This window comes from Pituophis catenifer, unplaced genomic scaffold (assembly GCF_029215685.1).
Source record: "Pituophis catenifer annectens isolate HBS135680 unplaced genomic scaffold, rPitCat1.0.hap2 SCAF_1, whole genome shotgun sequence".
NCBI classification, from domain to species: domain Eukaryota; kingdom Metazoa; phylum Chordata; class Lepidosauria; order Squamata; family Colubridae; genus Pituophis; species Pituophis catenifer.
Genome location: NW_027256881.1, coordinates 318539097 through 318566728, shown reverse-complemented (window position 1 = coordinate 318566728; position 27632 = coordinate 318539097). Strand labels below are relative to the sequence as shown.

General features: G+C 39.5%; 1 protein-coding gene across 1 annotated transcript; it reads left to right on the top strand.

The window, feature by feature from the left end:
• The first annotated feature begins 12856 nt into the window (after nt 1-12856).
• Nucleotides 12857-14344, top strand: AKAP5 (A-kinase anchoring protein 5). Its single transcript, XM_070931603.1, has one exon. It carries the CDS (start codon nt 12857-12859, stop codon nt 14342-14344), a length of 1488 nt encoding a protein of 495 aa, XP_070787704.1.
• Nucleotides 14345-27632: the final 13288 nt, after the last annotated feature.

Here is a 27632-nt window from a genome sequence, read left to right as displayed (position 1 = left end):
TTGCAGCAATCCCCACGGCTACGAGATCTAAATTCAGATGCTTGGCAACTGACTCATATTTATGACAGTTGCAGTTTCCTGGGGTCATCTGATCACCTTTTGTGACCTCCTGACAAGCAAAGTCAATAGAGAAGCCAGATTCACTTAACAACTGTGTTACTAACTTAACAGCAATGAATCACTTAACAACTGTGGCAAGAACGGTCGTAAAATGGGGCCAAACTCACCTGACAAATGTTTCACTTAGCAACATAAATCTTGGGCCCAGTTGTGGTCATAGGTCGAGGGCTTACCTGTACACATAACAAATGGATGGAGCTTCGATTGCAGCTGCCATCTTGATTTTTTTGAACCATACCCTGTAGAAGCCCTTGCCTCTAATATTAATCTTGTCTGTTCAGAAGTAAAGAGAAAGAAAGCAAATCAGATATCCATCTAAGAAGGAATGACCGAAGAAATACTCTACATCAGTGTTTCTCAACCTTGGTAGCTTGAAGATGGGTGGACTTCAACTCCCAGAATCCCAGTTGAAGTCCACCCATCTTCAAGCTACCAAGGTTGAGAAACACTGCTCTACATCGATGCTACTTGTGCTCATTGTTAAGACTGCCGCAGGAAGGCTGCCTGCGACCTAATAAAATTAAATGAAATCCACCTTGAATCTGATAAAATGTTAATCCTATTAAAAGCATATATAAATGAATGAGTAAAAGTAATTACCATAATGAAGCCAGGAGTATATTTTTAATATGATTAAGTGATAGATAATGTATGCCATAGCAGAGAGCATTATATAACTGTTCTTCCCACCTGTGTGAACAGTGAGAATGTCTCTTCCATATGGAGTTTTCTGTCTTTAGTTTATATAAGCATTTATCATAAAAATGTCTCTTAACCTAATCTGCTCTGTCATTACTTGGGATATTTGTTTGACATCTAACTGATTTCATACTCTGATGTCTCTATTTAAAAGTACTCAGTGGGAAGGTTCAAAAAATAGCCTTCAGTGTAAGTAATAAGGAACACATATTAACAAAAATATGGCTTAATTCACATTATCAGAACAGGACATGCTTTGTATTAACTATGAATTGAGTTTTCAGATGTACAACCCAGAAACCACATTTTATGGTTGATTGCTCCTTATTTTCTCTTGCTTCACCTTTATAAATTTATTGTTATCTCAAGGTCCATCAGATTCTAGAAGGGAACCAATCCTCGTATCTACTGTAACCCTTACATCATACCAAATCATATTTAGTATAAACCATTTCATTTATATCCTTACTAGGTGTAAGCCTTGATTAATAGCTAACCTATCACAATACTGTTGACCGAGTATGGTATCTGACTCACAACTTGATGCTAGGGCTAGGCCTTGATAAGTAATAGTAGTAATTCCTATTTTTGTTGCTGAATTGTGTATGAAGATCGGTATGGTGCACTGAACAATATATAGAAACCAGCTATAAGCACTGAAAAGGAGTACATAAGAATATTATTAGCTAAAGCTGAAACATCGTTTACAAACATCAAATAGCCAGTGTTTTTTTAAACAGGGCAGATGGATTTAAATACTCAAGGGGGAAAAAAGCTTAAGAATCCTTAGGGTTTCTTTGGGATGTCAGATGTTTTCTAGTGAACTCTGAAAATGTGCATTTATATTCACTTTTTTAAACATGAGATTTGTAGTAATTTTTATTCTACCTCTTATAATGATAAGGAAGACTGATTTAACTATGTAGTTCTGTGATACCGGACTCCAAATGTTACACTGGAGCTACAAGGCATAAATTTATGTCTATAACTATGATTTAGCTTTCATGTCTATTCGTTCAAGTTCGGGGTATATACATCGTTAGTAATAATAATTCTTTTGATGAGTAATATTAGAAGAGCTGATGATGGGAAAATTTTAATTTCCAAAATGAGGGTTATTAAGATGGTGCTTTACTGCATTTCTGATGAAGAAGCACTATCTTGAATGAAGTTCAAAGAATTAATATATTTAAGTACTTGCTTCAAATTCTAATGGGTCAGTCAGTGGTCCTGGGATTTTCAAAATCATGTTAGCTAAGTGATTCATAGTTGCTTGGTTTATAATGGATGGGTTCATTTATCAGGTTAACTCAAAGTAAACTTACCACATCATAGCTTAATGTAACAAGTGACTTATGTCAGTGACAATAATTCTGGGCTGGTAATAAATTATGTGATGTGTTATAAAGCTTTCCCCATGTTTGAAGAAGGATTTTTCCATTCTTGACCATGCTATTTTAGTGTGGCCAATTTCCCCAGCCTTTGTTTCTTTTTTCCTATTAGTCCAAATATATAGTATATAGAAACCAGCTACAAGCATTGAAAAGGAGTACATAAGAATATTATTAGCTAAAGCTGAAACATCATTTACAAACATCAAATAGCCAATGGTTTTTTAACAGGGCAAATGTGAATGTGTTCACATATGTATTTTATTTATGTTGCTTGTTTTCTTTCTGTGCAACTGAATATTGAACTGGATACTTTGAAAAAAAGTTTGTGTTTGAATTGAAATTGTGCCTCTCTAGTTTTAAAATAAATTGGGACAATGAAGAACTTCAAAAAAGTCTCTCCAAGCATGGGGACACTGAAGGGTAAAATTATCCACATAAGGTTCCCCACCTTCATTTTAATGCTGCTTTCCTGACTGGGGATTTTCAAGTAAGATTTTGGATCCCCTGATCCTGGTTTATAGTTATGGTCTGAGAGGAAAGAGCAAATTCTGTATCTGAAAGCATTTGGATACTTTAAAAATTATATAAATCTACAAGTTACTATTTGGATTGGGTGTATAATAGTAACACTTCGACATATATCGCTTCATAGTGGTTTAAAGCCCTCTCTAAGTGGTTTACAGGGATGTGTTGGCTCAGTGGCTAAGATGCTGAGCTTGTCGATCGAAAGGTTGGCAGTTCAGCGGTTTGAATTCCTAGTGCCGCGTAACGGGGTGAGCTCCCGTTACGTGTCCCAACTTCTGCCAACCTAGCAGTTCGAAAGCACGTAAAAAATGCAAGTAGAAAAATAGGGACCACCTTTGGTGGGAAGGTAACAGAGTTCCATGTGCCTTTGGCATTTAGTCATGCCGGCCACATGACCACAGAGACATCTTTGGACAGCGCTGGCTCTTCGGCTTTGAAATGGAGATAAGCACCGCCCCCTAGAGTCAGGAACGACTAGCACATATATGTGAGGGGACCCTTTATCTTTAAGTGGTTTACAGAGTTAGCATATTGTGCCCAACAATCTGGATCCTCATTTTACTGACCTTGGAAGGATGCAAGGCTGATGGACTTTTTAGGTTAAGGACAAACAGGAGATATAATAGGAGTACATGAAGTATTACATGGCATTATAGGAGTAAAAAAGTAAAAAAAAAAAATCCTGTTAGTGGTAGAATTTTCAGTGAAATTGAGCACTCAGAAATTTAGCACAGAACAAAGGTTTCTCTTCTTAGTAGTATACAAAAAACCCCACAAAAATAGGTTTATCTATGAGAAAAACAATCCATTAGTGACATCTGAAATTGTACAAAAGAGACTGAAAAATTTCAGAGAATAATTTAATGAGTGTTGAATTCTGTAATACCTCCTTTGATGACCAACTTTTTTTCCTTTTTGCTAGAAGTGAAAACTTTGAGGTTGTGGACTAATTTATTAATGGAACATCAGACTATCCCAATGATAGTCTTTAGCACAGTTGGTAAGTGTGGCTAATAACTACTCTTGAAAGCCATTGAGCAATCTTCTGCTAGTCTTTAGTACTTACTACTTACTGAAGTCTTACTGAAACAAAAAAACGTATGAAAAAGGCATATACAGTACTTGGTTAATAGACTTCTGTATGTGCCTTTGTATCCTGGTGACTGCAGGGACAAATCCCTTGCCATTGCCTGTGTCCTAGGCATGAAAGAAAGTGACTGGCCCAAGGTCACCCAGCTGGATTTCTGACTATTAGTTTCTAGCCTGGTGCTTTAAACACTATAGCAGACTGGCTCTCTTAATAGATATAACAATAGATGATTACAAGCTGCTACCTTCCCTCATTGGAGCCAGTGCACAGTAATGGTTGGAATGGGTAGACCTGCTTGTATGGACTATGAAATAAAGAAACATTCATTCAAATGCATGTTTGCAGTATGGTATATTTACTTTGCGACTAAGTATTTTGCATAACCTTTTCTCACTACCTCAAACCAGGGGTGGGTTCTAAATTTTTTTACTATCGGTTCTGTGGGCGTGGCTTATTTTGTGGGCGTGGCTTGATGGTCATGTGACAATTATTTAGGATTTACAAGAGGTACTGGTCTACCAGGCTTTTAACTGCTTGCAGAGCTGTACCGATCTACCCATTTATTTTTTGCAGGCACTGGTCTACACATTTATTTTTGCAGGCACTGATCTACTCATTTGTTTTCTTTTAACACTGATCAGCTGTAGGGCGGCCCTTTGAAGCCCCACGGCAAGAGTTTAAACAGTTTTTTTCCCTCTAGCCATCAGCTGGGACTCAGGAGGCAGCAATAGATTGGGGGTGGGGCCAAATAAAAGGTAAGAATAGCGTGGGGGGTGGGGTGCGGGGGGGGTGGGGGGGCACAGGGGGATAGGGGGGCAGAACCAGTTCGGTGACGTCATATCGTTACCGCTACCGGCTCGGGAGAACTGGGCCGAACCGGGAGGAACCCACCACTGCCTCATACCAATTGTAGTGTTCTTCCTGATTCTGTTCCCTTCCTAATACCATGCAACAAACTTTGTGAGAGCAAAGATAATGTGAATAATAACCTAGGTATATATGCTTCATCAGTAATAATAACTGGTCACAGGTTTTCATGCCCCCATTGGAGCCTGAATCTGTGGAAGAGGACAAGCTGGAACTGGAGCCCACGGAGATCAAGTGGGTGGCTTCATTGGCTTCGGAGGAATTTGGGGAGGAGCAGGCTGAGGCAGCCCAGGGCCCCTCAGGATTGGGACAACTTGTTAGCAGGGTGGAACGGGGGCAGGATGACAAAGAGAGGGCAAGCAGTGGACATGATGAGTGACCGAGCTCAGGCGATGAGCAAGGACCGTCCCTCCTGTTCCCTGACCACGGAGAGTGGAGAGAAGGCGGGAACAGCACAGGCCGACCGGATGACTTGGGAGGAGAATGCCCCCTTCCTCTTCACAAAGCACACATGGGAACAAAGCACACATGGGGAGATTTAAGGAGATGCTGTGGGGAGGGGCATTTGTTGAGAACAAACACTGAATTGGTAGAGTTTGATGTGCCAGTACGGACATTTGGAGTTTGCAGGACTGCTTGCTTCTTCCTGACTTCGTGGACTCAGCACCTTATTCCTTACTTTGTGGACTCATTGTTTGTTCCTTGTTTTGTGGACTCATTTCCCTGTTCCTTTGTTTTGATGGACTGGGCACAGCCAGAGGCTGCCGTGTGAGTGTGCACGCACTTTGCTCTGGGACTTGCCAAGAACGTGGGAGCGTTTGAGGGGAAATTTGGAGCACTAAAGGGGAGTTTGAACTCTCATGTGGCTGTGTGACCTTCGTGCCTTGTCCTGGCTCATCACACAGATAGTCCGGCCATATCTTGTCTGGACGTGTGAATACCCTTGTTTGAAGGGGTGTGTTTTATAGTCATACCTTTTGGGCAGGGTGACCCTCCAAATGAGGCTAAACTACAGTTTCCAGCTGTTTTAGCTGCCATGGCCCACAGAGAAGGATGCCACCAATTCACCCACTTATCCCAGATCTAATAATCAAATCCTATCTGGGAACAATGATTCTTCTTGGTCTTAGGTGGTAGTCTTCAAAATGAGTACAGTACTATAGAGGTTTGTAATGGAGGATCTGAACTCAGACCTGGGCCTTTCTATATGCTTTGCATGTACTGTATACCATCGCTGAGCCGGAGAGCCTCCTGATGTTACCTGAACAACATGATGCATGGAAGGTTGGATGGATGGACAGTTAGATAATTAGATGACAGAAAAGATGATATTCAGAGCATATATATACCAAGTATATATACTTGGTATACATATACAAATACATTTCTTTTACAATAAGTGCTTTATAATTGCTATAATTCCCTTGACATATTTTTAAATATATCATATAATAGCAGCAAATGCTGTTTGAAATACACAACTGTTCAGAAATTTAAGTTTTCATCTATTTAAAAGCCAGCTGTGACTTTTGCTATAATATTGGACCTGTACATGGTCTTTATCATTGGAAGCTGTTTTAGTCATTCATTTAGCCTATAGTTATCAGCAGTTCTGGCAGCAGTTCTTCTAGATTTCAGAAAGAAGTTAAAGATGTGTGGGTGAGTGCAGATATAACCAATTTTCAGCTCATTTTTCCATGAATACCATGCCTGCTGATTTTTTTTCTTAAAAAACAATAAATATAGAAAAAGTACAAAAGAGGAGTCCTTGCTGATTTTATCCCGCTAGTCTTTGCCGACTCTAGGGGGTGGTGCTGCTCTCCATTTCAAGGCCATTGAGCCTTGAAATGTCCGAAGACATTTCTGCTGTCATGTTACCTTCCCACCGAAGTGGTATCTATTTATCTATTTGCATTTGCATGCTTTTGAATTGCTAGGTTGGCAGGAGGTGAGGCAAGGATGGGAGCTCACCCCATAACATGGCGCTTGGGTCTCGAACCTGGGCTGCCAGTTTTCCAGCTGACAAGCTCAGCATTTATAACCACTCAGCCACTGCGCCATCCCAATACAGAAAAAGACAGGAGAAAAAATTGACAGAACTGTCAAAGATAGAGTGAAGTTTGGCTTAGTTTTAAATACAGGTAGTCCTCGACTTACAACAGTTCATTTAGTGACCATTCAAAGTTACAACGGCACTGAAAAATGTGACTTATGACCATTTTTCACACTTACAACCGTTATGGCATCCCCATGGTCACGTGATCAAAATTCAGGCACTTGTCAGCTGACAGTAGCAGCATCCCGGGGTCATGTGATCCCCTTTTGTGACCTTCTGACAAGCAAAGTCAATGGTGAAGCCGAATTTCCTTAACAACTGGGTTACCAACTTATCAATTGCAATGAATCATTTAACAACTGTGACAAGAACGGTCATAAAATGGGGCAAAACTCACTTAACAAATGTCTCACTTAACAACAGAAATATTGGGCTCAATTGTGGTCGTAAGTCGAGGACTACCTATATTGATTGATGGATTGGATTGGATTGGATTGATATGATTTGATTAATACACCCACCCATCTTAGTGACTTGAGTAGGAATTAGGATTCTTGGCTTTAATGTATTTACTTTTGGGGGGGGAGTATGCTTCCTTAAACTATCTTGTGATGTTGATGCTGAATGATCACATGGAGTTTCCATGAGGTACACAAGAGAAACAGTGTCAAAAGAGAATCCCACTTGCTGTCAACGTGTGGGATATTTCTGTTTATAAAGGGAGGGGGGCCCAGGGGTGGGATTCAGCCTATTTGGTCTGGTTCGGGTGAGCCAGTTGCTCTGACAATCAGCTGACAGCAAACCAGTTTGCTCTGACCTTCAGCTGGGCCCACCCGCCCTGTGCTATACCTACCTTTATTTTGTTAGTTTTAAGCCCAGCTGATTGGTGTGGCAGACTGGATTGCCACACCTCAGCTGTTTTTAGTGCTTTTAACACTGCTTGTAACAGACTTTTCTAATGGACTGCGCATGCGAAGTGTGCTCTCAATGAACCGGTTATTACACCGGTTAAATCCCACCACTGGGGGGGTGGGGCGCTTTAGATTCTTGGCCATGTTTTTAAATTAGATTAGCCATGTATTTTGGAAGAATTATAAATACTGTCCTGAGTTCATTCCTAGGAGCATTCATCTCTCCATGGATCCCTTGAGAGCAGAAAATTCAATTTCTTGACAGAATCATTTTACGTTTCTAACACATGCACCTCAAAATGCTAAGGAGTGAATCCAGGACCTTTTAAAATGCCAGATATGTATCCTCCCACTGAATTTTGGGGCTCTTAATAGCTCTGGATGAAGAGTTTCAGGCCTAAGGATGCATTGAATAGGCGTATTTCAGGGGCTTAATGATTCATGCAGCAGTTGCTATGGAAAGGGAACTGAGCCTATAAATAAAGCATCCTTCCTAGAATTTGTATTGTCTTTTTTAAAGTGTAGCACCCTCTATGTTGAAGATTGGGTCAAAATGTTTTGGTGTAAAGAGACTTTAGGGAAGCACCCTATGAAACTGTTGGCTTGCCATACCTTGGGTCGTCCCGTAATGAATCAGACAGGCAGTTTAAATACAATTTGGTATGTAGAGAATATTCTTAGAAATTAAGGACTTCCACGCTCTTTTGTATCTGCTACAGCATGGAGCTAGGAGTAGTGAATTGCTATCTAGGACAGAATAATTTCTTGATGCACTATATCAGACCTCCATAATTTGTGAATGAGTGAACCAGGAACTATGCAATCAAGGGTAAGCAGTAAGCAGCAAGGCACCCTTGATGAATGCTCTAAGTTAGGGGTGTAAGACTCAAGTCCAGCAGGCCAGATCTGCCCATGGGGTGCTTAGATCTGGCCCGCGGGGCTGCCTTGAAAACAGCAAAGGACAGGCCCACAGCCCATGGCTGTCCTGAGCTCCGTTTTCACTGGCAGAGGGTTGTAGGAGGCCGTCATGCAGGGGTGAAATGCTCCCGGTTTGGACCGGTAGTGATGGAGACGGGTGGTTTGGCGAACTGGTAGCAAAAATTCCTCTCCCCCCCCCCCATGCCCAGCTGAGCTGCACAATCATCAGAGGCTTTTTCTTTTAATTTTTAAAAGCATTTTTTCTACAACCTCTTCGGCCGAAAAAATGCTTTTAAAAGTAAAAAAAAAAAAGACTCTGATGATCGCGCGGCTCAGCTGGGATCGTCAAAGGGATCGTCAGCTGATGATCCCAGCTGAGTTGCCTGATCGGCAGAGGCTTTTTTCCTTTTAAATGCCTCTGACGATCCAAGCTGAGTTGCCTGATCGGCAGAGGCTTTTAAAAGAAAAAAAGCCTCTGCCGATCAGGCAGCTCAGCTGGGATCGTCAGAGCCTTTTGAACGCATTTTTTTACAACCTCTTCGCCAAAGAGGTTGTAGAAAAAATGGTTTTAAAAGAAAAAAAATTGGCCATGCCCACCCAGTCACATTACCACCCCGCCCCCCCAACCAAGCCACAGAACCGGTAGTAACAAATTTTAGATTTCACCACTGCGGTCATGGCTGAAAATGGAGCTTGGGAGCCCATTTTCGCTGGTAGAGCAATCAGGCCACCACAGGCACCCCTGGCACAAGTGACATCGAGCTGGCCACACCCTCCCTGACCATGACCACCCCAGCCCCCATCCCCCAGGTAAAACACAACCCTGATGCAGCCTTCAATGAAATCGAGTTTGACACCCCTGCTATATGTTCAAGCCAACAGCAGGATTGCATATTTTTTTATTTTATTTACTCACAGGTAGTTGTCAACCTATAACCACAATTGACACCCAAATTTATGTTGTTATGTGAGACAATTGTTAAATGAACTTTGCCCCATTTTATGATCTTTCTTGCCACAGTTGTTAAGTGAATCAGCTGATAAATTAGTAATATGGTTGTTAAGTGACTCTGGCTTCCCCATTGACTTTGTCAGAAGGCGGCAAAAAAGGATCACATGATCCCGAGACACTGCAACCATCATAAATATGAACTAGTTGCCAGGCATCTGAATTTTGATCACATGACCATGGGGATGCTACTACCGTTGTAAGTGTAAAAAATGGTCATGAGTCACTTTTTTTCAGTGATGTTGTAACTTTGAATGGTCACTAAATGAACTGTTGTAAGTCGACTACCTGTATTTACTTATTTCTGGATCGGGCTTAGTAAAGGAAAACAACTAGCGCAGAGATGAAATGCTTTGTCCTGGGGCTGCTGCATTGCCTCAATTTTTTATTCCTCAAACAGAGAATGGCTAAAATTAGATTTACCCAATTTCACAAAATGTTGGAGTTTCCAAACAAGGCAACGAGATCCAGGGTGATGTACTGTAATAATTAAGGTGTTAGACTAGACTTCAGGAGACACAGGTCCAAGCCCATCTTCATCCATAGAAACTTACTGGCTGACTTCGGGCCAAATGCTCTCTTAGCCTAAATCCACTACACAGGGTAATTGTGGGGATAAAACAAAGAGAGATGTTAAGGTGTCTTGTGCTCCTGGAAGAAAAATAGCAGGGGTGAAATCCAGCAGGTTCTGACAGGTTCTGGAGAACCGGTAGCGGAAATTTTGAGTAGTTCAGAGAACCGGCAAATACTACCTCTGGCTGGCCTCAGAGTGGGGTGGGAATGGAGATTTTGCAATATCCTTGTCATATGTAAATGACTAACCCTGTGATTGATTTATATATATATCAAAAGAATGTAAATATTAATTCCCTTTTCCAATAACCACCCTCTATAACTCCTCCTTACCTTGACTCCGCCTCCTTAGTATATAAGCCCCATCCCGTTCCTTCATCTCTCTCTCTCTCCTGTCATGATACCTGTTAAGAAGAAAAAAAAACAATAAATATATTTAATAGAAAAGGAATGACTTCTATGAGTTATTGGGCTTGATCCTTGAACCTACATAACAATCCTTCCTTCAGGAGCGGGGTGGGAATGGAGATTTTGCAGTATCCTTCCCCTGCAGTGGGGTGGGAAGGGAGATTTTGCAGTATCCTTCCCCTACCATGCCCACCAAGCCATGCCCACAGAACCTGTAGTAAAGAAATCTGGATTTCACCACTGAAAAATAGGCTAAAAATCTAACAATCGATTCACCAACCAACAAAAAGCCATGCTACCTCATACATTTATTTTCATTGGGGTAACAGGCCCCTGAAAAGCTTGATGATCCAGCATTGCAGAATAAAAACTAAACGTTAGCTTGGAGTTAAATGCAAAAAAAAAGTAAAAACTGAATGACGGGTAGCAAACGATGGGCATTGCAGGCTGCAGATGTAATCCCAAACATTTCCAATCCAAAATATTCTTTGCCTGAGTCCCTAGAGTGCCATTGCAGACTGTAATAGGGGATGCTAGCAAAAAGCCTGACTTACTTGCCGATTGTTCTGTATGCATAATGTGCAAACAAGGAATGGGAAATATGTGGCCTTCTAATGTATTTTTTATATTGCATTTTTATGCTAATCTGGATGCTGCCTAGACTCTTTGTAGTCATTGATTTATAATTGTAAATAGGGTTGATTTGGGTCATGGGATGGGTGGCATATATATTTAATAAATACAGATAGTCCTTGACTTACAACAGTTGAATTAGTGACTGTTCGAAGTTACTATGGGACTGAAAAAAAGTGACTTTTTTAGGACCATTTTTCACACTTAATGACCGTTGCCACTTTCCCGTGGTCACGTGATTTACATTCAGATGCTTGACAACGGGTTCATATTTATGATGTTTGCAATGTCCCTGGGTCACGTGATCCCCTTTTGTGACCTTCTGACAAGCGACGTCAATGGGAAAGCCAGATTCACTTAACAACGGCATTGCTAATTTAACAGCAGCAGTGATTCACTTCCCAAATGTGGCCAGAAAAGTTGTAAAACGGGGCTAAAACCACTTTCATATTTCTCACTAAACAACATAAATTTTGGGCTCAATTGTGGTTGTAAGTTGAGGACTACCTGTACAAAGAAATCAATAAATTAATTTTGTTGGACAGCTAGTCTCATTATCCCTTACCATTGTCCATGTTGTCTAGATCTTCCTGAAACTGGAGGCAATTTCAGCAACATATAAATTCTAATTATTTATCCCTTTTGAAGTTCATAAGCTGGTGATGGTGCTACAACCGTTTTCTCTTCTTGTTTGCACATCTGGAAGCTTCAGTTTTATCAACCCGGCTGTACAGGGTAATTCAAATTCAGGATCTTCCTGTATTCCACTTACTTACATTCCTATAAAGAGGCGCCTGCTTTGTGGATATCATGCGGGGTGAGAAGTCATTTAGGCAAGATTGTAAGCACTTCCTTAACAAAATAGCTTACCGGTAATTCTTTGGAAGATTTGTTTGTGTGGGTGAATTTAGCATGCTGTTATTCATTTTTTTCCTCCCTTTTCTTTCCCTCCCCTCCTGCAGATGCCTGCAATGCCATCCCACTGAGGAAGAAAATGATCACATTTACAACCAAAGAAGCACTAGCTGGAAAATGGATTGAAAGGCAGTAAAAAAAGTCAATGTGCAAGGTCCTGGGGAAATTTCATCCCATAATTGATCAGCAAAAAAGCCTTTTCCGCTGCTGTGTTTTGAATGTGTTTCCAAACTAAATCTTTGACTGGGAAGCCATAAGTAGATTTGCAAATGGCTGTTGTCTCTTGTGTCCCTCACTAATGGAATAGGAGGCACTTTGTGTGTTGATTTTCAACCTATTTAAAACATTTAAAATGGGATACTTGTGATGGGATATCACCACCACATCAAAATATATGTGTAATTCCTTCAGGAAGAGAAGAGCACTGTTACGAGTTAGCTGTTAAAAAAACCTCTTCTTCTGTTTTTTTAGCTAACACCTTGAGGCCAATTTTGAATTATAATAAATTGACTTTATTAATAACTTACTGACATACATCTGAACAAGATTCATAGTGATTTCCTTTCTCTAATAACTATTGGGAATTATGCTTCCAAATAAATGGTTTAACATATCATCTCCAAAATACAATTGCCAAAAAGAAACCATAACCAAGTGATATTCTTTTATTGTAGATCAGTCTCAATTGTGTCTTTCCAATGAAACATTAGCAAAGGAACCAATTTTACAGACGTTAGAATGGAAGCCCAAAATATGGAACATTCAGCAAAAGGAATTCAGATGGACACTGAGCAACAATTGGAAACTTCAAATACAACTGATCCAATTATCACTCCTGACAGTCCAGCCAAAAAGGCTTCTATCTTTTGCTTTAAGAAAAGGAAAAAGTATTGTGAGAAGGGAGAAGAGAAGGATGAGAACCATGAATCCAATTCACTTAGCTTAAGGCCTGCTAACCAGTCTTCTGACATGGGGCACAATGAAACAGAGGTTTCAAATCCATTTTGGACTTCAGGAGGGGCCTGGCTGGCTTTTAAACGACTAGTGACATTAAGGAGAAGATCCAAATCCTCTCTAAAGAAACAAACACAGGCTTGTTCTCGCGTACATCTAGATGTGGACATAGGAGATTCTGGCAGGACACGATTTCCTAAGGACCATGCCAGTTCTGGTTCTAAAATTCCCTGCCTAAAACTCTCCCGAAACAAAAAAAGGGCCAGCCACTCTGAAATAATAGAACAGCCTGACTGCGAGAAAAAAGGAAATGATACAGCAAGCATCCTGAACAACAAAAGTAACGAAGAGCCAGAGATGGTGGCTATGGAAGTTCCACTTGATACAAAACAATCTCCCAGCAGAGGTCTTCAAGAAGGAGAAAATGACAGTGGAGCCATGACAAATACGGAAAATGCGTCACTCTCCAATAGAGAGAACACATTTCCTGATCCCAATTGTTATATTGACTGTGGAGTTCCATCAGAAATAATCCATTCTGAAACAGCACTTGTAACTGAAGAAGAGAAGCAAATATTTCAGTTACATCATGGAACCCTCTATGGAAACTTTGAAGAGCTGGAAAATCAGAAGTTCAGTTTTAATGTTGAGATCAGTCCTCCCATTCCTCAGGACCTGCCTGAAAGTGAACAACAACTTATAGGAAGAGAGGGAACCAAAGAGACCAAGTCCCAGCCATTTGGGGCAGGCATTGATGTTGTGGCCAAAAGTGAGGATGCTGCTGCGAAGGAAGGTCATTCCATTGAAGTGATGTTGCATTGCAGCCCATCCATAATGGAAGACGAGGCTTCAGACATACCGGTTTGTTTTGATGAGGAAGAGAAAAATGAAGTAAACCAGTTTACCATTCCTGGGGCCGGCATTGTAATCATGATCACTGAAGCTGAAGATGATCAGGATGAGGAAGAAGAATCAGCCCCTACCTGTGAAATGTTTGCATTTCCCCAAGCCATCAAGCAAAAAGGGAAGAAAAAAACTAGCAAAAACAAAGCTTCTACTGCAGGGTGCAACTACGCAAAGGAAGACCAGGCATGCTCCCAGGTCCCATCTTCCTTTGGCACCAACAGCCAGGAACACTGGACTTCAGAGCAATATGAAATGCTGTTGATTGAAACAGCTGCCTCGCTTGTGAAGACAGCCATTCAGTCATCTGTTGAGCAGCTTGTCAATGAAATGGCTTTGGAGCAAAATAAACAAAACAGTGTTTTATGATCACAGGAGCCTCTTTGTAAATTAGAGGCAGGCCTGCTACTGTATCAGGCAAATGGAAGCATTTGAACAAATTGGCTTGTGCTAGGAAACAAAGTACCATTTGGATTTTCTTTGCCCATTGCCAGCACTGCTTGATCCATCCTTAACGACCAGTTCAGTATTAATGCTGCGAGGAAATGTGCCAGATGTTCTGAAGTATTTAAATTTAGCATGAGAGATTAGGGAGGGTCTTAATTCCTTGAGATATTTGCAATATCTGTGATTAACTTAATTTTGCATGTTGGTATAATGGATGTATATTGTATAAACAGCTTGTAAAAACAAGGGGAGGGTCTTTTGCTGCATGGTGACATGTCTTAATGGTTTACTCTCTATAGTAGATCTAGGAAAGACGCCCATTCTCTCCCTTTCCTTTCTTCTCAATTTATTTATTTCATTTGCAAATACCAAGTTATTCAAGTATTATTGTCAATGATTGAGCAGGTTTTTTTTTTAACCCACTGCCTTTCGGATAAGTTTGGCCTTTCTTAATTTTTAGCTGAAATTACAGGAACTGGTGTTCCACATCTGGAGGTGAGTAGGTTGGAGAAATCTGGCTCAGGGTAGGAGAAACTCAATTTATTAAACAAATGGATCTAAAGCAGGGGTCCCCAAACTTGGCAGTGTTAAGACTTGTGGACTTCAGCTCCCAGAATTCTCCAGCCAGCATAGCTGGTTGGAGTAGCTGGTTGGAATTCTGGGAGTTGGTTGGAATTCTGGGAGTTGAAGTCCACAAGTCTTAAAGCTGCCAAGTTTGAAGACCTCTGCTCTAAATCAAGCTGATAATGGTTCCCCAAAAAGAGCTGAGGAGAGAAAAAGGAATTGGTGACACCCCCATCCAAAACAGAAATTAGATTGAGCAACAGTACCCAAAAAGCATATTTTTTCACATAAAAGCTACCCATTTCTACTGGAGTAGATGACTTCAGTGTTTCTGAAGTCCTACCAATCACTTTATCAAAGAATCTCAGCCCCATCAAGAGAGAAGCAAACATTTCTTCAGAGAAATTGACAAACTCTATTCAGAGACATTGGTTATGGTAAGTTTTAAAGACATAAAAGATACTACTGCCCACAATGATTTTATTAGTATAATTTTAAAATAATGACAAAGAGTTTAATCCTTGCCACTAAAAGTGTTTTCCACTGACCACAAATTCTGAAACACTTTTAATTCAAATAATAAGAGCTCACGGGGGCTGAAACAGTGGGTTTGTATTGCAGTGTGAATTACCTTTCCCCTAAATTCAATCTAAATAAGACAGAAGGAGAGAGGGAGAGGAAGAGGGAGAGGGGGGGCAGAAGAGAGAACACACTAAGCCTAAATCTTTCAGAGGCCGCTCTAATTCCAGACCCTGGGGAACATTCAGTTGAGTTCTTCAATTCCCTTTGCTTCAGGACAGTCAACTGAGAGCTGGCTGCTCTGGCCTCCTTTACTCTGTCTCTCACGAGATCCTTCCCAAATTGGGTCAGTGAGTCTCTTCCCATCTACCCATGTTGGAGAAACTCAGGACTACAAAAGCCTTAAAATAGTGCTTGCCCTAGTTCCATGTAAGGATGGAAGATGGATAGAGTGATGGAAGAAGGCAAGTGATTTGTTCAGAGCTCTAGTAAAGGACTGCTTTCCCCGCTAAAGGTTGTACACATTTTGAAATAATTTGGAAGTCTTTGAGATCTTATAAAAGCGCCACATCTCTGTGATCCAGTAAAGCAGCCCCTTTTTTTGATCTTCTTCACCAACTTGAAGAAGGAAATGATCCTTTAGTTAATGGAATGAATATTACAATTCTTTAAGCAGATACATTTTTTTCAGACTTGCATGACATGCATTTTTGAATAGTAGAGATTGGTATCCTTGCATGAGGTCTGAAGTATTTCTCTGAATGGTAAAGAATGAAGAGCAAAGAAGTTAAGTGAATAAAAGTGTAGTAGAGAAAGAAGAAGAGATTCTGGTGCTGTTTTTGGTTCTAATCTTCATTTTTCTTCCATTTACAACTGAGGCACTTCAACCTCTCTGAAACAAGCTGAGAATTTATGAAGAAAACATCAAGGAAAAATCCACTCTAGTTTACTAAATTCAAGGGTTTTGTATCCTCTGGTGTGCATTGGGAGATATTTGGAGTATAGTGAATTAAATAGGTTGTTTTCAGAAACTTAATTCCCACTTTATCATGCAAAGAAAACTCAGTGCAGCCAAATTCCATGAATATAAATTAAGAAATATCAGGCCATGTTTATAAATTGCAATGAATGAAAAAACAGAGAAGTATGAAAGTTTCAACAATAAAATACGGTAAAAGCAAAAGCAAAGCAAAACTCCAAAACTTTCTAAGCAAAATTACAGAAGTAGGGAAGGCCACTAGATGTTGATCCTCCAAATTCTCCAGATCATCCAAGAAATTCTATCTATGTGGTTATTAAGAATTGACACTGGCTTGACAGCTTTTAATCAATCAATAAAAGCTTTTTAGAACAGTCAGTTAATTCTTTATCAGGTACTGGAAGACTTTCAAGGAAGGAACTTGGTGACATTCCATGACAGATATTTCATAGCATTTCCATCATTTCCACATCAACATACTTTGTAAAAGTACCTGTTTGCAATTGTTTTTTTAATACAAGTCTTAAAAATAAAAAGTATCTAGATCATCCTGAGTTGGCTATACATGAAACTTGCTTTCTGTACATGTCACTGTTGTATCAATTACTCAAGGACCCAAATAAATTGGATGAAGGCATCTCATGTTATCATCAGGAAGGGAAGGTACAGTCACTTTTGAGATCTTTGAAGAATTAGGTGCGTCTGAAGCTGGATGAGACAGCCAGTTTGGTGTACAGTTATGGCATCAGGATAGACACTGGGAGATGAGCTCTAGTCTCACCTTAGGTACAAAGCCAGCTGGATGACATTGGGCCAAGCACTCAGTCTCAACCCTAGGAAGTAGGCAATGGCAAACCATCTCTAAAATGTTTCCAAGAAAACTACTGGAACTAGTCCATGCTGTTGCCAAGAGTCAATACTGACTTAAAGGCACATGTGCACACACCCAAATCCATACATGAGCCATATGAGACAAATAACTGGCTTTCAAGGGAAGATTACTGTGGCTTGTAACCTATTCTGTACCTCCCTGGCCCTATTCCACTAAGGAAAAACAGGAATGCTTGAGAAGAAATGCTGGGTTCAGAAATTACAAAATCCATAGTAACGAACTGGCTGTACGTCCACATCAGTGGTGGGTTGCCCCCGGTTTGGACCGGTTTGCAAAAACCGGTAGTAAAACCAGCGGGAGGCTCCACCCACTGACCCAGATGTCATCAAAGTTGATCTGCGCATGCACAGAAAAGTGCGAGGGCACAATGCGAACCGGTAGTAAAGGTAAGTAGAACCCACCCCTGGTCCACATGAAATATTTGTGTCTTGTGTATAGCCACATGAGGCACAGCTCATCGGTGTATAGGACTATTATATTGCGGCCGCTAGACGACCATGCCAGTTTTGAGAGGGCGGTTACAGAAACTGACTTAATAAATCAAAGAAATACAGGAAACTATTAATTCTTTGCTGCCATCAATTAATGATTGGATGACTACAGCATAAATATGGCAGTTCTACTGTACATGAAGCTGGGAAAGGCTGTGCAGCTATTTCTATCCTGACCCTAAAGTTGTTTGTAGTGTGACAGGAATATGCACCATAAATGCAAGGTTGTGCATTTTGTTTCCTATTAAAGTAACTGTTGGAAAATTCCTGTGGGTAATTTCCAGCTTGGTTTGCACTCCACACACTTACTGTAAATTCCTGTCTCTAGATTGCAATGAACACATGCACTTCTCAGTGCATCTAGCAAAAATATGGTTTGATGTTGTTTATTAAGATCAAAGCAGGGATCAAAATCAGCTAATTCGCAAAATTGGAGCAAAAGGCAAATAAAAATAAGGAGGAGAGAGAGATGAACAACAAAAATAGTTTACATGATGAATCCATCTATGCATATCAAAAGGTCTCGGAATTTTCTAGAGCCATTGGAAACAATCCCTGTGCATAATTAGCATGGGCAGCCCAAAAGGGAATAGCTTGCTTTGATCCATCTGTATATAATGGCAGTGGAATTGAGATGAGAAGAGTTTTATTTATTTAGCTTATTTATACAGTATGTTGGTAGAATTATACTAAGAAAATACCCCAGTGTCCTTTACCACTTTGGTATCGAGATATGGGTTGGTTCCTTTATTCTAAGGAGATAGCCTCAGAGTCTCCAGGTTTATCTGCAGAGATAATCTGCAATGACACACAAGGACATATGAAGTAACATTCCCAGTGAAAGGCCCTGAAAGGTCATACAAGCAAGCATAGATAGTTAATCTCCCACATTTGGAAAGACGTTTCAAGAGATGCAATCACTTTGGATAATCCACATTTATTTTTTGTCATGTTTCATTTAACCATTTCTAAGTAAATGAAAAATCCTCCCAATGTCTATCTTTGGACATAGATTTAATAATAGCATTTCCTTAGCAACCTATCAGAGGTAGTCTTCACTTTACGACTCGCCATTTAACAAATGTTCGAAGTTATGAAGGACTTGAAAAGTTACTTATGATCTATCCAAGAAGTTACAACTGCCGCACCACCCTGTGGTCACATGATCATCTTTTTGGGCATTTGGCAACTGGTTCGCATTTACAATCTGTTGCAGCATCTTGAAGCCTAATGATTATGTTTAGCCATGTTTTTTGCCACTTTCTGGCAATAAATAGCCATTGGATAAGATGGATTTGGACTTACAACCATGTGATTCACTTAATGACTGGTGACTTGCTTAATGAGCATTGTAAAAATGGTTGTAAAATTGAGTCTGGTCCCATGGTAACTTGCCTTATAACTGTAATGACTTACAACCTGTGAGATGTAAATGCCTTATTCCCTAATGTGTAAATAATGTATATATGGGACATCGGGGGTTAACTTATTCTTTGGTTCCTAATGTATTCATAATTCACCACTCCCATTCTTGGCTCCACCCCTTGTATATATAAGGAGCCACCTTCACCATTTTCCTTGCTTCTATCTGTGAATATTCAGTGAATATAGAATGCCTGTTATAATTAAAGAGAAATATATTTAAACCTCTAACTCTTATTATCATTATTGAGTCTGATCCTGAAAATATTGCAACAAGCTGGTAGCAGAGGATGGTTAATTGACTCAATAAATACTTAAAGATGTCTAAGAAAGATAGGCCCAACACCAGGGCCTACAGCAAAGAAATAGAAACTGAACAAGAAATAATCAACGAATCCACAAACGCGATTTCGAGAGAATCCGAAGAATACACCACTGAAGAAGAAGAACTAATAAATGAAAATAATGACCAGGAGGAAATCGAAATAGAAAATAACGAACTCAGGTCAGAGATATTAAAACTATTAAAAAGCCAGAAGAATGATGAAAGCCTCATCGCGAATCTCCAAGAAATGCTGAAAAACAGCGGAGCAGCGAGAGAGAAAAACATTGCTAAAGAGAAACCCAAAGACCAAAAAACTGTGAGTGATATGACTACAGAGAAAGTCGTTATGAAAAAGAAAAGATGTGATCCCGCGCGAAATTTTGAATGGCAGCCATCTTGGTTCCAACAAGCCTCCAAAGTGAGCGAAGCAGAGCCAATCAAAATGCTCAGTTCAAAATTTCTGGCGCGAAAAACGTTATCAGACAACGAAAGCGAAAAGGAAGATTCAAACTCTTCAGAAGAACCAGAATCAGAAAGCGAAGACGACTTAACGAAATCCCAAGTAAAGTCAGCAATGAAGACGCTTTTTGCTGCATTTGGGCCAAAATTAAAAATTTCCAAAGCGACAACGAAGAAGCTAGAGAACAAGCCGATACCTCAAGACCTGCACGCTCCCATCCTGACTTCGAGAGCGACGACGCCCGAGCCCAGAGAGCCATGTCGATTCCGCCCTACACCGCAGACCGGATCAAGTACCAACGCACACAAAAGAAAGAAAAGAGCAGTCGCCGCCATCAAAACTCCTAAAACCGAGCCAGAAACCGACTCGTCTGAAGAGGAGCGGAGCGAGCGAGCTGCAATGGAGAGAACCTTCCACGACGACGCCAAAGAAGAAATGAGCAACGCGCATGTGCGAAACTACGTAGACGGTCCGGAAAGACTTGAACTGGCCAGAGAACCGCGCAGACTCGTTGCGAGCATCCCCATGCCGTTTTGCAATTTCCTGCACTTGCGAGACCACGGACTACCTCAGGTTGTAAGTAATGGACAAAATAATGTGGGAAACTTACCCAGTGACTTCCCAAAACTTAGAGTTGATGGCATTAATTTGCAAGAATGGTATCAACAGCTCCAGGTTGTCTTTATGAAAGAAAATTTGCTATTCTTTATCACTAGTCCTCCAAGAAGACCTTGGACTTTAAAAATAGATTGTTTACATCATAGAGCATTTTTCTTAATAATATCTAGCGTGTCTCCTGCAATGTATCATAGCATCAAACCAAACCTAACTGTTTCAGAAATAATTCAATGCATGTTTAATCTGTTTCACAGCGATAGTGTAGCTACCACTACAAGAATGTCTAAGGATTTCTTTTCTTCCAGAGTAAAACCAGGGGTTTCCATAAGTGAGCATTTGATATCTCTAAACAAAATAAGAGCTGAGCTGCATTTGAGGGGGGAAGTGATTTCAGATCAAACAATGAAAAGTGTTATTATCAATTCACTTGATTCATCATGGGATAGTTTTATGTCACACTTAGACACCATCAATCTAGGATATTTATCCATAGAAAGTCTATCTAACAAATTGATAGCAGAAGACAATTCAAGAAAAAATCGTTCCAGCAATCACACAGAACACAAATCTTTTAGGAAGGTAGCTTTCCAGGAAAAATACAATGAAGCTTTTAAATGCCATAATTGTGGGTCCAGGGAACACAATAGAAGAGACTGTCCCAAAATCTCAAAGGAGAGACATAGGTCAGAGTATAGGAGCAAATACAATTATAGGCAGTCTTCCACAGATAGACATAAATATAGAAGCCCACCAAATTACAGAGATAGTAGAGGGGGTAGAGAAAATTCAAAAGAGAGAAAATCTGGTTCACTGAATGGACTAAATAAACAAGACAGCACTAAAACACAACAAAATGAGAACAATAATTGGCTTATTGATTCTGGGGCAACCAACCACACCACTAATAACAAAAATATATTGTCTTCATTTACAGAAGATAAATTTGTAATAAAGGTAGCTAATCAAGAAAAGGTTCAAGTATTAGGCAGAGGAAATGTGACCTTGCCTGGCCTAGGAAAAATAGAGGGGGTATTGTTAATTCCAGAAATACCTCATAACATACTAAGTGCCATAAAACTAAGCAGAGATTCTGACATCAATATAGTTTTCTCAAAGGGGAAAGCAACTTTAGAGAAGGACAAAACAAATGTAGGCACTGTGATGATTAAAGGAGGCCTACCCTATCTAATAACAAAAGAAAGATGGTTACATAACATTGATTCAAATATGGAAGATTGTATTGAGGCAGATGATGAAAATGTTAGTAACAGTGACAATGATGAATGTAAAATATCTCATGATCACGCAAATACACACAATGAGAAGAAACCAAGAATAGGTAAACCAATTCATGATGAGTGTGCTCACATCTTGCATAGGAAGTTAGGACATGCAAGTTTTCCTGTAGTACAAAAAATGACTGAACACGCAGAAGGTGTCAAAATAAAAAATTGTGAAAATTATTTGGAATGCTCAGTATGTAAATCCACTAAACTAAAAACTAGTCCCAGACCAAAAAAATCCAACAGATCAACTAACAAAATTTTTGACTTAGTACATATGGACCTAGTTGGTCCATTAACTCCATCAATCACTTATAGAAAACGTTACTTCCTAACAATAGTAGACGATTACAGTCGCTATGGTTTTGTTTACACATTAAAACACAAGGATGAAACCTTTCAGAAATTTAAGGAATTCTACAAACGCATAGAAACACAACATAATATCAGAATAAAACAAATTATGACAGATAGGGGATGTGAATTCATGTCTAAAGAATTCTCCCAATGGTTAAAGGATAGAGGAATGCTACATTTCACGTCTAGTCCATTTTCTGCGTTCCAAAACGGGATTGCAGAGAGAAAGAATTCCACACTACAAACCATGATTAGGTGCACATTAGAGGATGCTGGTTTAGGCAAACAATTTTGGTCAGAGGCCTTACATTATTCAAATTACACTCAAAATAGAACCTGGTCCAGTACTGTGAATAAAACACCATATGAGGTGATGTATAATAGGAAACCCAAATTAGCACACATGCACATATTTGGAGTCACTGCAGACGTACACATACCTAAGCAGTTGAGAAGAAAGGGAGAAAACGTATCCAGAAGATTAAGATTTATGGGATATGAAACTGGCACCAAAGGGTACAGATTCATTGATAATAATAACAAATTTATAGTCTCCAGAACAGCTGTGTTCCATGAACAGGCCAATTGGTCTAAATTACATCTTAATGAAATATTTCCAAATAAATGCAAAGATACAAAATCTTGTGAGGAAGGGACAATAGAAAATCAAAATATCAACAAAAATAAAAACAAAACCAAAACTTGGACAAATAGTCAGCACAAAATAAAGACAGACACATTAACAAAAAAGGAAGCAAGATATTTGCATGATAACCATAGCAAACCCGAAAGAGCTATTAGAAACAATAGAAATCAAGTACCAAATAAATACAGAGATTACATAATGCATATGGATGGTGAACAAATGACACCTAATACATATGAGGAAGTATTAAAACTCCCTCGTGAAGAAAAGGAAAAATGGGAACTAGCTATGAAAAAAGAGATGGAAAGTTTGCAAGGATTAAATGTGTTTACACCTGCGATTGCACCTAAAGATAAAACGATTATAGGTACCAGGTGGATTTATAAAATTAAGAATCTAGAAGGAGGCAATACTCTATACAAAGCTAGATTGGTTGCACAAGGTTATGCACAAAAATATCCGGAGGACTACACTGACACATACTCCCCCACAGTGAGAACAGAGAGTGTTAAAACAGCTCTAGTAGTGGCATCTGCACTCAATCTTGATGTATTTCAATATGACATACAGACTGCGTATTTACACGCAAAACTAGATAAGGAAATATATGTAAGAGCACCACACAGTCAATACACTAATAAGAATGAAATTTGGCTATTGAACAAGAGTCTATACGGATTAAAGCAATCTGGCAAAAGATGGTACGATTGCTTGGTAAAAGTACTTAAGACCATGGATTTCAACGCTACCACTGCTGATAACTGTTTCTTTGTAAAAAAGAGTGATGATCATATTGAATTTGTATTAATTTATGTAGATGATATTTTATATATAGGAAAACACAAGGAGAGAAGAGAAACCTTTGTAAATAAGCTAAACGAACATTTCTCGTTGAAATCTCTAGGTAAAGTAAACAAATACCTTGGTGTACAAATTAACAAAACTAGAAGGGGATTCAAACTTACTCAGAAAGATAAAATCATTGAACTTCTGAACAAATGCAATTTAAACAATGCCAAACCCTGTGACACTCCTATGCAAACTGATTTCCTTAGAAACACTGATGAATCTTCCCCTGAATTCAAGGATAATACATTTTATAGATCAGTCATAGGTTCACTTCTTTATATATCTAATTGGACCAGGCCAGATATTGCATTACCACTCAACTTATTGTCAAGATATGTTAGCAAACCAACAATGTATCATTGGGAAGCAGTCAAAAGAATTCTAAGATATCTGAAAAGTACATTAGACTTTTGCTTAGTATTAGAACCTAGTAATGATAAAGAACCAAAACTTACATGTTACGCAGATGCGGATTGGGCTGGAGATATATCATGCAGAAAGAGCACTTCTGGTTATATTTTTCTATTAAATGACTGTCCAGTTTACTGGTACACTGGTAAACAAGAACTAGTAGCCACTTCGACCACAGAAGCGGAATATGTTTGTTTGTCCAAAGCTGCAAATAACCTTGTATGGTTTAATGATTTGATTTCAGATGTTTGGAAAAAACCTGCTTTGCCTTTTGTTATGCATGAAGATAATAAAGCAGCCATTGAAATATCCAGATCCGATGCCATTGGACAAAGGTCCAGGCATATAGATATAAAATTTAAGCATGTGAGACAATTGTCTCAAGATGGATTTATCAAAGCAGTGCATTGTGATACCTCTGAACAATTAGCTGACATATTGACGAAGCCTTTACCTTCTAAACAGCACAAATATTTAACATCAAAATTATATGTCTTATATTGTCCTGAATCTGAATGTAATTGGTGTTGTATAGCGAACCGGCATTTAGAGGGGGATTTGTGAGATGTAAATGCCTTATTCCCTAATGTGTAAATAATGTATATATGGGACATCGGGGGTTAACTTATTCTTTGGTTCCTAATGTATTCATAATTCACCACTCCCATTCTTGGCTCCACCCCTTGTATATATAAGGAGCCACCTTCACCATTTTCCTTGCTTCTATCTGTGAATATTCAGTGAATATAGAATGCCTGTTATAATTAAAGAGAAATATATTTAAACCTCTAACTCTTATTATCATTATTGAGTCTGATCCTGAAAATATTGCAACACAACCAAAATTCCAGGCTCAATTGTGGCCAATGACTACTTGCATTGGGTTTGTCTCATTATCCAGAGCAGCTGTTTCTCAGCACAGTGTGCAGTTCCATCACATCCAAATTGTACCACTGTACACACATAAATATTGCCACTATTTGCTTATCTATTCCATGCTGCTTCAGCTAACTTTACAACCTAACAGTGAAGTCTGCTTTAGTCTTTATTTGGAGTAAATTGCTCTTGAAATCCCCAAACTCCTCTGGATTCCTTCATCTCTTACCCTGTCATTTAGTAATGTAATAGTGAAGCATTGTATAAAACCACAGATCAAAATCCCACTACTGGTTCACACAAAAATTAAGTGAAGTTGAACAAAGCAGCTGCTTTTTATGTTGTACTGGGTCTGAGTCTAAAACAGTGAAGCAGCTGAATGCTGCTAGCTAGCAGGAGGAGGACAATTTAAGCAATGTTCAGCAGTGCTCAGAGCACATTAAAAGATTCCCCGATACTAGCAGTCATTTTTTTTAAAAAAACCCAATTTATGCATTTTGAAATTTTTTTCCAATCAGCCAATGGCTGTAAGATATATTTATCTTCATTTATCTATGCAACAGCCACATTATTGGTGTTTTAGTAATTAATGGTCACCGATCTGTGATACTTTTTCAATCGCCTCAGCAAAAGTAGAAGCTTACCAGAGCAGAAAGGATAAATTACAGAAGCATAGTTTTGCCCAGCTAGGGGTGAAGTACACATTTCATAAACTATATAATTTGGCTTTTGTGTGAACTTACTATAAATAAGCTACTAGGATGGAAAACAATCAGGGGCATGGTTGCAGCATAAAGAGAAGGGGAGAGGGGGTGTAGTCATTTCTTTCCAACTTCAATACATTGGAGCGCTTCCCTCTACTTCATTCGATTAAAATGAAGTAACCAATCCTGCCTCCCACCCACTCTCCCACCCCTGCTGCAATTTGCAAACCAAAAATAGGAATAAATGGAGGAATAAAATGCATTTAATATATGGTGTCATTTGAGTCAAGGGGGAAGCTCATCAACGCTATGGTGAAGGGCAACATTATTCCAGTTTTTCACAGTTGTAGTTCACTAGCTAGCACAGTGAGATTGCCAATTCCATGGTTTGGGTTTAAATTATTCCCATACAGTTTGCCCTTGGAACATGTTTTTGGGGGTCTCCCAGGGGTGAAATGCTCCCTTCGGACCAGATCACCCGATCCAGTAGCGATGGAGGTGGGTGGTTCGGAGAACCGGTAGCCAAAATCCCTGCCCCCCCCCCATACCCAGCTGAGTCACACAATCATCAGAGGTTTTTTTTTTTACTTTTAAAAGCATTTTTTTCTACAACCTTTTTGGCCGAAAAAAATGCTTTTAAAAGTAAAAAAAGAAAGCCTCTGATGATCGCGCGGCTCAGCTGGGATCCTCAAAGGCTTTTAAAAGCATTTTTTCTACAACTTCTTCAGAGGTTGTAGAAAAAATGCTTTTAAAAGCCTCTGATGATCCCAGCTGAGTTGCCTGATTGTCAGAGGCATTTAAAAGAAAAAAAGCCTCTGCTGATCAGGCAGCTCAGCTGGTATCGTCAAAGCCTTTTGAAAGCATTTTTTTACAACCTCTTCATCGAAGATGTAGAAAAAATGGTTTTAAAAGTTTAAAAAAATGGCCACACCCACCCAGTCACATTACCCACCACCACCAAGCCACGGCCACAGAACCCATAGTAACAAATTTTAGATTTCACCACTGGGGTCTCCCCAGTGACACACTGGCATGTTCTTTGTTTCTGGACCTGAAGCTGAATCCATCCTTGTTACAGGTTAGAAGCAAATTAAAAACCGTATCCAGTCTTGTACTCTGCTCTTTTTAAGCTGCTCAATTTTAATGGGTTTTAAAATGTTACTGATTGTTAAATGTAATGAATTGCCTACAGCTGCAATATAGGAGTAAATGGGATATAGATTTTAAAATATTGAAATTGGGAAATGTAAATTAGGTTTATTTAACCTTCACCCACTGATATTCTTGTTTTGCAATCTGTAAGAAATGGTTCAACGTTGTTTTAGGATGCACTGGAGAAATCTAAACAGCCTACCACCTGGCTGTTAAAACTCCCTCTGTTCCATTTCCTTTCTGGTGTAAATAAGGCCATAGCTATTATTTTAATTTAGAAAACATGATCCTCTTGTGAGGGCTCATTGTTTTCCAAAGATTAGACACATCACATCATAGAAGATAATTGCACACAAGACTTTATTGTAGCAACACCTTTCCTGTTGCCCTGGATTAAGTTCCTTCTCTTAGGCTTTTCAAGTTGATAAAGCCATGTAAATAATTTTTTGATGATTAATTCTTATAACAAGTACCATGTTTTCCTGAAAATAAGACCCTGTCTTATATTTTTTTGAACTCCGAAATAAGCGCTTGGCCTTATTTTCAGGGAGGTTATATTATTTTGGGGCACATGGAGGAAACCAGAGGAAATGGCAGGGACCAGCTGCACATGCATTTAAATATTTTTGGGGAGGGCTTATTTTCAGGGGGGACTTATTGTA